General features: G+C 36.2%; 1 protein-coding gene across 1 annotated transcript in view; it reads right to left on the bottom strand.

The window, feature by feature from the left end:
• The window catches only part of LOC124575364 (molybdenum cofactor biosynthesis protein 1-like), a 72,688-nt gene that overhangs the window by 1,376 nt on the left and 58,449 nt on the right, over positions 1-12,863 (bottom strand). Inside the window, exon 7 of the mRNA XM_047131169.1 lies at positions 6,639-6,696. Coding sequence (XP_046987125.1) covers positions 6,641-6,696 — 56 coding nt within the window. The 3' untranslated portion in view covers positions 6,639-6,640. The remainder of the gene's footprint in view (positions 1-6,638; positions 6,697-12,863) is intronic.

Here is a 12,863-nt window from a genome sequence, read left to right on the forward strand (position 1 = left end):
TATTGAGAGAAGACGAGACAAAACCAAAAGTTTATATCTTTGCAGACAGCCATGGACGAGATTTAGCCACTATTCTTACGAATATGCAATCTAAATTTTCCGTTACTGCCACAGTAAAACCCGGGGCTCCTTTCCAGCAAATAATTAAAGATTTAAGCCCTCAACCAAACGATGTTTGTGTAATTATTGCTGGAGCTAACGATGTTTATAAAAATGAGTCGAAAAATGCAATCACAGCATTGCGAAATGCACTGAAAAGAATCTCGCCAAGAAAAACAATCATCGTTAGCATCCCATATAGACATGACCTAATAAACAGTTCATGTGTAAATAATGAAATCAAATTCACAAACAGAATGTTTCAAAAGGTATGCAAAGCATTCAAGGACGTGAAGTTTTTGGACAGTAATTCCGAAGAGAGAAACCATTTTACTCGGCATGGAATGCACAGGAACTGGCTAGGAAAACGTGTACTCGCTAAAGCATTATTAGCAGAAACATTCAAACTATTTGAAAACACCACTCCTCCAATCATTCTAAAAGCACCTGTGCCCATTGAAACTGTACCATTGGAAGAAATACATACAGTGTCGTCAAAATACTCCTTCAAACCTAATGGAACAGCTGAAGGGAAGACTTCATATGCAGCAGCACCTGTATGTGAATCAACACAAACAGGTCTTTTATACAAAAGCAAGACAGCACCAGCAGTTACAACTCAAGTGGGAAACGTTAGTCCACCGCCAACTTGTGAAGCAGCAGCATTTAAGGAGGAAGAACAGTCATCAATAGCAGAAACAGCAACACCAACCCCCACAGGATCAAGTGTACAAGCCGACAGTGTAGAAACCTCACCAACAGGAGATCCACCCTCTATGGCAAAAAGGAGAACAGTAGTGACTGCAGCTGCTCCACATAGGATGTGCCTGAGATCAAGAAAGTCCTCAGCTGCAAATGGGGATTTTTTATGGTACTGGGGCAGAAGGGGGAAGGTTCCAATCAGAATGTAAGTAATGTAGTTAATAACAACAAATGTGGGTGTTACCAGCACAACAGCTCCCTCTTCCCTGCAGAAAACTGTTCCTGTAATACTGGTATGTCAAAAGTAATAAAACTCAGTCCTAGCAATGGTAACACCACAACTAATCATGTAATTAAAAATGAGCTCAAAATTTTTCACCAAAATATTCAAAGCCTGCTCTGTAAGTTAGACCAATTTATTGTAATTATTGATGAACCAACAGGCGCAAATTGTGCTCATATTCTCTGTCTGACAGAACACCATATCACTTTTGGCATTGAAATGCTCAATATACCAAATTATGGTTTAGCTACCTCATTTTGTAGAAAGCATATGTGCAAAGGTGGGGCAGTTATTTATGTGAAAAACAGCCTGTCCTTTGATACAATAGATGTAGAGAAATATTGTGTAGAGAAAGACTTTGAGGCATGTGTCACAGAAATAGTAGAAGGTAACAAGAAACTGGTAATCGTAGCAGTATACAGGGCTCCATCTGGTAATTTTAAAGTATTCATGAAACAATTAGATTCTGTGCTATTGTATCTCACAAGAAAAAATAGGGACATTATAGTGACTGGAGATTTTAATATAGATTTCCTAGGAAGCTCATCTTCTAAGACAGAGTTTGCAAACTTAATGCATACCTACAACCTTGTCTCCACTGTCAGTTTTCCCACAAGAACTACTGCCACTTCCAGCACTCTAATAGACAATATCTTTGTAGATATGAGTAAAACTAATCACATCAAAGTTGAAAAAGTCATAAATGGACTCTCTGATCATGATGGGCAAATACTCACAATTGACAACTTTAATACAAATCAGAACAAAGCTAGTGCACAGTGGAAAACCATTAGAAACATGAATGAGGAAAATATCCAAAAATTCAAATTATGCATTCGGGAGACTGACTGGAGGTATGTTTATCTTGCAAATGATGTTAATACAAAATATAATTTATTTACTGATGAATTATCAGATATATTTGAAAATGTCTTTCCAAAAAAGGTCTGTAGACTACAGAACAGGCAATCAAGCAAAAAACCATGGCTCACCAAGGGCATAAAAATATCATGCCAGAGAAAAAGGGAACTGTATATAATATCTAGACAATCCAATAATCCCCTGCAGATGAAATATTATAGGACATACTGCAAAATCTTAACTAAAGTCATTAAAAAATCTAAAAGTATGTGCATGCAATCTAAAATTAACTGTTCAAACAATAAAATCAGAACGATTTGGAATGTAATAAAGAGGGAAACAGGTACTTCACCATCTGACAATGAAAAATCTGCTGTCCTAAAAATTAACGATTTGGAAATAACTGATAGTAAACAGATAGCAGACACATTTAACAACCACTTTCTAAGTGTCACCTCTCAAATAGGTTCAGTGGTGACCTAAGAGAAGCTTTAGATATTCTGAAACTTAACCTCCCACAATGTTTTAATGATATAAATGTAACACCCATAACTGTTAATGAAATAAAAAAAATAATTCACTCATTGAAAAGTAAAGGATCTTCAGGTATAGATAACATCTCTAATAAACTGTTGAAAGCCTGCAGTAATGATGTAAGTGTAGTACTTGCTCACATTTGCAACATGTCTCTTTATGAGGGAGTTGTTCCAGAGAGAATGAAATATGCCACTGTGAGACCTCTTTTCAAGTCTGGCGATGCTACAGATGTAAAAAATTATCGTCCTGTCTCTCTCTTAACAACATTCTCAAAGGTTCTTGAAAAGGCAGTGTATAACAGGATTGTGGCACATCTTGATAAACTTAATATTATTAACCACAGACAGTTTGGTTTTCAAAAAGGGGTTTCCACAGAGTGTGCCATATATTCACTCACAAATGATGTCTTGGAGTCTATTAATAGTAAGAAGTCACCAGTTAGTGTCTTCTGTGATATTTCCAAGGCCTTTGATTGTGTAAACCACAAGATACTCTTGGAGAAGGTCTATCATTACGGAATCAAAGGGCCTATAGGTAACTGGCTAAAATCATATCTTCAAGACAGGAAACAAAAGGTGGTTCTACATGGCTGCAACAAAGGATCTCCTAATCTAGTGGATTCTGAATGGGGCAAAATTCAGCATGGAGTTCCCCAGGGATCTGTCCTTGGACCCTTGCTGTTTTTAATATATGTTAATGATTTACCCCTGTCCATTAGTAAAAATTGTGAATTCACAATGTTTGCTGATGATACAAGCATTGTCGTTGATGGTCAGTCTACTGCTGATATGGAGACTGATGTTAATGATATACTCAGAGAAGTTACAGCTTGGTTTTCAATTAATTCTCTTTCAGTTAATATTAAAAAAACTAATTTTATACAGTTCCACACAAAAATAAAACTCTAGAAAGTATAGTAATTGCTCATGACAACCAGGAACTAGAACAGGTGCAATCCACTAAATTCCTGGGGGTTCACATTGACAGTAGGCTCAACTCGGAACAGCATGTGTCCCTTACTCTAAAAAGGCTTTCATCAGCAACTTTTGCTCTAAGAATAATTACTCATTTTGGGGACATCAACATTTTAAAATCGTCTTACTTTGGGTACTTTCACTCATTAATGAGTTACGGAATAATATTCTGGGGTAATTCACCAGCCTCAAAAAAAATCTTAAATGCTCAGAAGAGAGCAGTCAGAATCATGTGTGGGGTTCCTCCACGAACCTCATGTAGAAAACTTTTTATACAGTTAGGTATTCTGACCACAACATGTCAGTACATATACTCTCTGATGAATGTAGTTAATAAAGACTATGCTCAGTATGAAACAAATTGTTCATACTATAACTACAATACTAGAGGTAAAGATGATCTACATGTTGAACTAAAAAATTTAACACTTGTACAGAAGGGAGTAAAGTATGCGGCTATAAAGACTTTTAATGCATTGCCTAATTATATTAAATGTACAATAGAAAATGAAACGCTGTTCAAAGGTATGTTAAAAAAATACCTGCTCGACCATCCACTGTACTCGTTAGATGAATTCTTTTCCAGAAGTAATGCCCTCCCTTAATAATAGATGTATTTAGTCTCTTAGTTATTAGATGGATGATACAATATTATGTTAATGTTATAGTGTTAATGTTATAGTTATAATGTTATGTTGAGAATTGCTATACTAGTTTAATGACAGCTTGTAATATCTATATCATTGAATTATATTACTATTCTGTAGCATTAATTGTATTTGTACAATTGTATTGACACGTTCCACATCCAGGCGAATCCCTCGCATGTACGGATCTATGGAATACGCATATCAAATAAAAAATAAAAACAACCCGCACTGGACACCTCAAAAGGCAGAACATTGGGAATTATTGTAGATGTAGCTAAATGGAATATCTGAAGGGAGGTAACAAAATAATGTGTACTAGGATGGGACAAACCTGCCCAAGTCCTCTACAAAGGATACCAAGGGTCTAAATAATGTTTTGATAACATTTTGTATTTAAAAATATTTGTGTGTATAAATTGTTCATGTTGATGTAAATTTGACAATTTAAGAAATGGTCATGCTTAGGAACAATGTAAGAAATAGGTGTTATGTAAAAGCCAGTGTGCTTTTGTTTGAAACGAAAATAGCTGTGGGGAGTGGAAAAGGTGCGAAAGGCGAATTGGCGTGCTACCTTGAGCAAGTGTGGGAAGTAAGTCACACAGTCTGTAGGCAGCAGTGATTGAGGTAACTCCTTTGTGGAGCAGAAGCTTTGCCTGCAAATTTTCATAAAAATGCCTTGGTTGAAGACTGCAAACAGCTTACAGCATAGCTGCGAGTTGTTGAGCTACTGTATGTAAAACTGAATGAAGCCAAGAAGAGAAATTGAGCCCATACAGCAAGAAACTTGCAGGCCATAGTGTGGGTAGTGTAGCCGTCATAACTGTTCGCCAAACCCAAGCCTATAGCCACCAGATAAGATTTTTTTTCTATTTTTACCTTTGTACAGCATGAACCATTAATTTAAACTGTGATTTAATAATCATTCTTGAAATTTACGGAAACTGGCTCACCCTGTCATTTCATCCTAATCATACATCTGTATAGGGTTCCTTCCTGGTGTTTGATTGATCCGAGTGTCCTGTTTTACAGACTTATGAAGTGCCAAGTTAATATAAAGAGGAACCATTTAAATTGCTTTAGTGTAAATAATAAAAAAGTTTTCTTAACTATTGCAAAGTGTTATAGTTTGCTTACATAAAATTCAATCAGAGTGAAGTACCAAGTTAATATAAAGAGGCACCATTTAAATTGCTTTAGTGTAAATAATAAAAATGTTTTCTTAACTATTGCAAAGTGTTATAGTTTGCTTACATAAAATTCAATCAGAGTGAAGCCAAGTTACTAGAACCTGTTAGATGGCTATACAGAATTAGTTCAAAGAATAATAGCTTTTGAAAGTAAATTCCACCAAGAAAGAGGTTTTCTTTAAGTGAAATGTTCAGTTAAAAAGTGTGTGCTTTAGTGTCTAAGTATTTAAGTTTCTTGATTATGGAAAGTGCTTATCTAAAGGTTGTTCCCCCCATCCCCGGCTAATTTTTTTTACCTTCCTTGAAGTTATGTACTGGGCTTTTTCTTTTTTTAAATCATAATGTATAAAGATGTAGCCCAAAATTGTTTAAGTGGGGTAATTTATTCGAAGAGCCAAACTAAACAGTAGCAAGAAAGTAGGCAAAATTCACATTTCTGCTTCTCCAATACTTCACTATTTCATTGCCAGGATAGGTTGGTGACCATTAAGTACATGTTTTAAACCACTAAATGAACTTGGAAATGAGTTGTCCTAGCTTCAGTATATTATTATTCATACTGTGTTTCTATCTAGCCACTGGGTAAGATCTTAGGAAAAGAAGTGAATAGTCCAATTTACTTATCCATTAGACGCAACAAACGGTAAATCCTGTAAGAAGGATAACTCTATTGATTATCTTTTCCTATAAACAGGACTATCCGTCCACAGTGTATTTTATTTGGAAACTAAACTAAATTTTAGTAAGAGGGTTATACGTGGCAACATAGAGACAGGGTTTCTGTTATTTACATAAAAGCATACTAATATCATAATGGTAGTGTTACAAGGTCCTATTAATGTGTGGTCATCACATTTGTTAAATGTCTCACCACATTCCTATTGAAACTATTTACTCTTATTGAAACTATTTACTCTTCTTGACCGAACGAGGTGGCGCAGTGGTTAGCATACTGGACTCGCATTTGGGAGGACGACGGTTCAATCCCGTCTCCGGCCATCCTGATTTAGGTTTTCCGTGATTTTCCTAAAATCGTTTCAGGCAAATGCCGGGTTGGTTCCTTTAAAAAAAGGGCACGGCCGATTTCCTTCCCAATCCTTCCCTAACCCGAGCTTGCGCTCCGTCTCTAATGACCTCGTTGTCGACGGGACGTTAAACACTAACCACCACCACCTACTCTTCTTGTAAATAACACCTATGACAAATTTATACAAATGTCCACTAAGACTTTGCTCGTCAACTTTCATTTAGGTAACAGCGATCTTTTAGATGTATTTAAATCAGTACTGTTAAGAAATACTGACTAGCTTTATTTTCAAGAATCTCAAGTTTAAGTTATACATACTGTTATCCTCCAATAAGAATCATTGGCCGATTCTTCATCTTTGACAGGTTCAGCATGCCTGCAATGCAAAACATTACCTTTTGTATTAACACATGAAATCCAATTTTTAAATTTAATAAATGCTTATACAAACATAAAGTTTCTTCAAAAAATGTATTTCTGACAACTTCCTGTCACAGATAATTTTCACTGAATGTTTCAACCCAGTTATATTGCTGATGAGAAGCAAATGTTGATCTTTTCCCTCTCTTCCTTCACCATCTCCTGTTTTGTTCACCTTGACATATTTCTACCAAAAAGACTACCCCAATGGATCCACTGCTTATATTTAACACACAGTAAATTCAGTGCAAATATTTCCTTAACACAGGATGTGCATTGACGAGCTTGAATTAATCAGAAAAATATAAACAGATACTAACCATTCCACAGCTCTTACAAAATACTTGCATTAAGTAATCATCAAAGCTACTTTTTGTACAGCAAGAGGACTAACAGTCAAAATGGTGCTACATGCTACAGGCAGTGCAATACAATTTATTTTACTCATTGCTACAGCAATAAATGTACTTATAAAAATATTCAGACTTAGACTATAATCAAATACAGAGAGAGAAAATATTCTAACTAAAGAGATATAGCAGCCATAGGCAGAAACAAATAAAAAAACTGATACTAATCTTAGCTTTGAGGACCAAAAGTTTCTTCATCTGGAAAATGTAAAAAGAGAAATGAGACTGTTCAAGAAATAAGGATGATAATTTAGGATCTTGAGTCATGGAAGATGGATGGTTAAATGAATGAAAAAACTAGACTGGACATGATGAAATTCAGATGCGAAAGAGCAGCAGATGATGTAATTTTAAATGCTGAGAAATAAGATCTCTTCAAGAGGAGCCACCAAAAGGTCAAATAAGTGAAGAACAAGCTGAAAATACCGGTAAATGGGCTAAAATGGCGGCAAATAGATAAACGAAACAGAAAGATAGTGCTGAAGAACAGGCAACCAAACAACAACAACAACAACAACAATAACAATAACAGCACATTGTAGCAATATATAATAGCAGTCCCACAACATCTGGAGGAAGATTTTCCACTAACAGAACAATAAATTCATGAAGCCATCAAATCATTCCAAAACTTCAAAGCAACAAATGAAGACTCCACTACAGCAAAATTATTGAAATAGTCAGAACACACAAATGATCTACAACTGCTGTTTGAGAACATTTGGAAAGCTGAAGAGATTATTGAAAGCATTAATCCACAGCTGTGAAAAAAAGGGGACACACAAAATGTCAACAATTGCAGAGATGCCTGACTTCTGCCAGTGGTATACAAAATATTATCAAAAATTCTCTGGACAGAGTTGTAGAAACTTTAGACAAATAACTGGGAGAATCTCAAGGAGCTCTAGAAAGGGAAGACCCTGCACAGAACAGATGTTTATTAGAAAATTGATAATTCTCCACAGACTGTTAATCACCAAACCAATAATAGTATCACATATTGCTTTCAAGAAAACATTTGATTTGGTAGGCAGAGAAATTATGGGTAAAATCATCAAAGAATTTTGTGTTAAAGCAAACATAATCCTCAAAACACTAGCAAATAGGGTGACTGAAGCTAAATTTATGGGGGAAGTATCTCAACCATTTGAAATAAAAACTGGTGTTAGACAAGGGGACAGTTTATCACCTTTGCTGTAAAACTACATTCTAGAAAAAATAGAAAGTTATTGGAATTTGGAGAAAAAAAATCACAAAATTGAACCAATAGTTTTAGGACGAAAAACAAATGGAATTAAGGTAAACTGCCTGGCTTCTGCAGATGATTCTGATATACTTTCAAAAAATCTGACAGACAGTTATTAAAAGAAATCTTTTGGAAGAAATAGCAAAGAGAGTTGGTCCCAAAATTTCAGCCAAAAAAACAACATTGATGACAATTTCAAACAATGCATCAACATTCTTAGAAAAACAAAAATGTAAAATAGCATTAGTAAGTAAATTTAAATATATTGGACAAACTGTACAACAAAATGGACTAGAAGAATTAACAGTAGATGCAAGAGTCAGCAAACTGGAAAGAGCAAATCGTTTGACAAAGGATATTTACAACAAGAAATGTACAACTAAAAAAAACAAATTTAAACACTATCCCACAGTGGTATGACCAGGATGTTTACATGGATGAGGATGCCTAATGATGAACTATAAGCTGGACAGAACAGAGGTTCCACAAAGGAGCATTATTAGAAAATAATGGTTGCAATACAAGCTACAGATGGCTGGAAAATGAGAAGTAATGAGGAGATATACAAAAATTTTGAGAAAATATCAGAAGTAATGGCTAAAAGAAGATTAATCTTTTTTTAGAGACCTCTACTGAATGAGTAGTTCTGGAAGAAGGAATCAATGATAGCATGGATTACAGAAATAAGAAAGAAACAACATCAAACAATCAGAAATAATAGAAAGAAACTTTTTACAGATAACATACTGAATGTAAAAGGATCATCACCTCTCCAAGATCAAAATTAATTTCATCCCTCTCAATAAGACTGTGAAAACCGGAAATAAATTTCATAAATATGATACTGCGAAGCTCAAAATCAATCAAAACGTATTGGAACAATGCCACCAGTAACTGACAGTTGAATCCCATAAATGGGCAGACATTGCCTCCATGATCCAACAAGCAGCTAATACTACAATCCTGACAGCTAAAAAGAGGAATCATACATGGTGGAATGAGGTTTGTGGTGAGGTGGTGGCCCAAACAGCAAGTGCATGGAAATAGTGGAACTCTACCAGGAGACCTGATGATTTTGATGTATTCCATGAAGTTCAAAAATATGCAGCCAGAACTCTACTGCATGAGAAACAGCAGTTAGAACAGATCGATCAGCGTTTCCAGATAAACAATGTCAGAGACTTCTATCAGACGTTCAAATCGAATTTGAAAGGATACCAAGCCCCTAGTTTTTGTTTTAGAGACGAAAATGGAAAGCTCAGTGTTGTGTACATAGTTCCGCGTATTCAGCGCGTACACAAATTTCCCACTAGAGTGCGCCCCGCTAAGCACAACAGCGCAGGCGCAGCACTCGTCCATCTCCCCACTACGAGATGGCGCTGCCATAGAGACGGACCAAATTCTGCTTCCGCCGATCCGCAAATTAATATGTAACGCAGCCAATGAGATTGCTGCTAACATAGAACACTTTCTCCTCGCGCATCACACTCACGCAGTGATACATGAACGTGCGAGGTATTATAACGGGTGTAAAGACCTTCGATCAGTCAGTCTGCATTTGTCTGCACCAGTCTGCATTAATCTGTACCAGTCTGCATTAGTCTGTACCAGTCTGTACGAGTTCTACAATTGTCTGTGCCAGTCCATAGTCAAGATCCAGTCTGTGCCTAATAAGATTACCATATTCCTGTACATAGCCATGAAGATAAATGTATAGACACTTTTGTCAAGTATCCGAGATATATGTAAGAATAAGATTAACGTACCAATACCAAAGGAACTTCAGATTGTCAATTGTAAATAGCATCCAGAACCAAGTTAAATAATTTTTATATTTGTTATTATTTTAATAAATGTGTGTGAAAATTAATCAAGTTCTATTTAAAGTTGGTCACCATCAATCTGCTACTCTAAGTGTGCAAGTGGCATTTCTATCGTCTGACCTAATGGCAGAAGATAAACATGCCATGATAAGACCACGAGACATATTGCTGACACTCGCTTACTTTGTTAGAGCAACAAGTCAAATAATCTGATGGTGTGTGTACTGAAGATCTTACAGTACGCACACCACACTCGGCCTGACCAACAAAGAGAACTGCAAGATAATGTCTCGTTACTTTGAAAACCTACTTAATTGTGATGAACCGAAAGAAAGATTCCCTGTATGTGCCCCAATCCACAAACTACCCCTCATCTCCATCTAGTAAAGCAGAGACCAAAGAGATCATCAACAACTTTAAGAATAATAAGGCAGCTGGAGAGGATTCAATAGTGGTGGAACTACTGAAGCTGGCAAATAATGAAACTCTAGATATACTAGTCCAACTTTTTGAGGAGATCTGGAGAGCTGGGATGATACCAACTGAATGGCAGTCAGCTTTAATCCATCGTATACACAAAAAAGGTGATAAATAGAATGTCAATAACTATAAGGGTACCTCATTAGTATCTGTTCCATGTAAGATTCTCTCCAAAGTGATACAGAATAGAATAGAAGATCATTGTAACCAACTGATTGGGGACTATCAAGCTGGTTTCCGAAAGGGCGATTCTTGCGCAGAACAGATCTTTAACCTGAAGAGCATGATCAGGTACAAAAAAAATTGGAAAAATAACTATGTGGTCATATTTGTTGATTTTCAGAAAGTATATGACTCCATCGACTGACAGGCAGTAATGAATATTTTGGAAAAGTTTGGGGTGGATAATACATCAAGAAAGCTGATCAAACAAACTCTTACTAACACAGTGTCAAAAATTAAATTTATGGGTGAGGTATCTGAACCTTTTCAATTGTGTCTTGGAAAAGGTCATTCAAGAGTGGAGAAAGTTATTAGCCCAAGGAGAAACAAATGAAGAGTGGTTCAGACTTGGTCCTAAGAACAAAGGGGTGTGCATTGGCTGCTTAGATTTTGCGGCTGACCTAGCCATTTTTGCTAACAACATAGAGTCAGCAGTCAACAAGATAAATAGGCTGTCAGAAATTGCTGAAAAAAGTTAGACTCCAGATCTCTATTCAAAAGACAAAACATATGACGAACATCTGTGATGGACCTGAATGGATGATAACCAACCTGGGAAAAAATTGGATGAGTTAAGAATTTCAGGTATCTCGGTGAAGTCATCCACCTGGAGAATGGATTAAAAGAAGAAGCAATTGTCGGGATGAGGAAGTTAGACCAAGCATACCAACTGACAAAGAATACTTATAACAAAAAGTCTATGAGTATATGGGCCAAGTTCCAACATTATAATACAGTTGTAAAACCTGAGGGCTTATAAGCATCCAAATCTTTGACCACGAATAGACAAGGTAAGCTGAGCGGCTGGAAAAGCGTGAGTGTAGGATATTAAGGAAAATCCTAAGGTAATAGATGGGTCGATGGACAATGGCGAATGAGAGCAAATGAGGACTCGTGCAGCAAGACAGAACCTATCACAGCATCCATTACGAAGAAATGATTGTTATTTTATGGTATCTCATGAAAATGGACGGTGATCGACTAACAAAAAGAATATGGAGTTTCATCCCATCTAAGAAAACGAGGCCGAGATGGTTCAAAGAATGTGAAAAAGATCTTAAGCAGATTGGTATCTCAGAGAGAAATTCCTGAAAGGAACAAATTTAGAAGATTGGTGACCAACTACCAAGGTTTTAACATGGCATCAACATCCGAAAGACAGTGAGGACCATTATCTGAAGAGCATAAAAAGGCACTTCTTGCAGGGGCTCAGAAGATACTGGCAGGAAGTCAAAGCTGGAGCAAGAACAAGACCTGGACACTAGAGTGAAGTCGGTTGTTACCACGCAGTCCGTAGAGACTCACCTCAATAAAAAAAAGTAAGTAAATAAAAATAAAAGGCTTTCAATGCAGAAGAAATAGGGGATTGAGAACAACACGAATAGAATAAAGGGGGAAAAACATGAGGAGGAGATGGACGAGTACTGGAAAAACAGGAGACGACAAGGGAAGAAGAAGAAGTGAAGTTATTACATGATGAGAGATGGTGATTGGATTTGATTTGATTCAGTTTTCATTACATACACCGAAAAAATGAGATGATTCTCGAGGGTGTGGAACATGTCAGAATGTATAACACAAAACATTTTAATATAATGAATACTACCCTGATCATTTGTCATGAGATTGTCAAAATAGGTGAATACAATACAATAAACTGGAAAAGCTAATATTTACAGAATTAATACGCTGTCAGAATGAAACATTGTTATGCACTATTAATAAATTTATCATACACAAAATACCTAATTTTGACTGTTGCAACCAAGTGCTGTCAAAACTTATATCTAACATATTTTTACTTAAGCTGGCCTAACAGTCTCTGTTAGGATATTCATCTATAGAGTAGAAGGCATTGCCTATCAAAAAGTCATTCAAACTCTGTTTAAACTGTGCTTTATCTGAAACCAAGTTTTTAATGGTTGCTGGTAATTTATTGAAA

Source organism: Schistocerca americana, unplaced genomic scaffold, assembly GCF_021461395.2.
Source record: "Schistocerca americana isolate TAMUIC-IGC-003095 unplaced genomic scaffold, iqSchAmer2.1 HiC_scaffold_24, whole genome shotgun sequence".
Classification (NCBI taxonomy): Eukaryota; Metazoa; Arthropoda; class Insecta; order Orthoptera; family Acrididae; genus Schistocerca; species Schistocerca americana.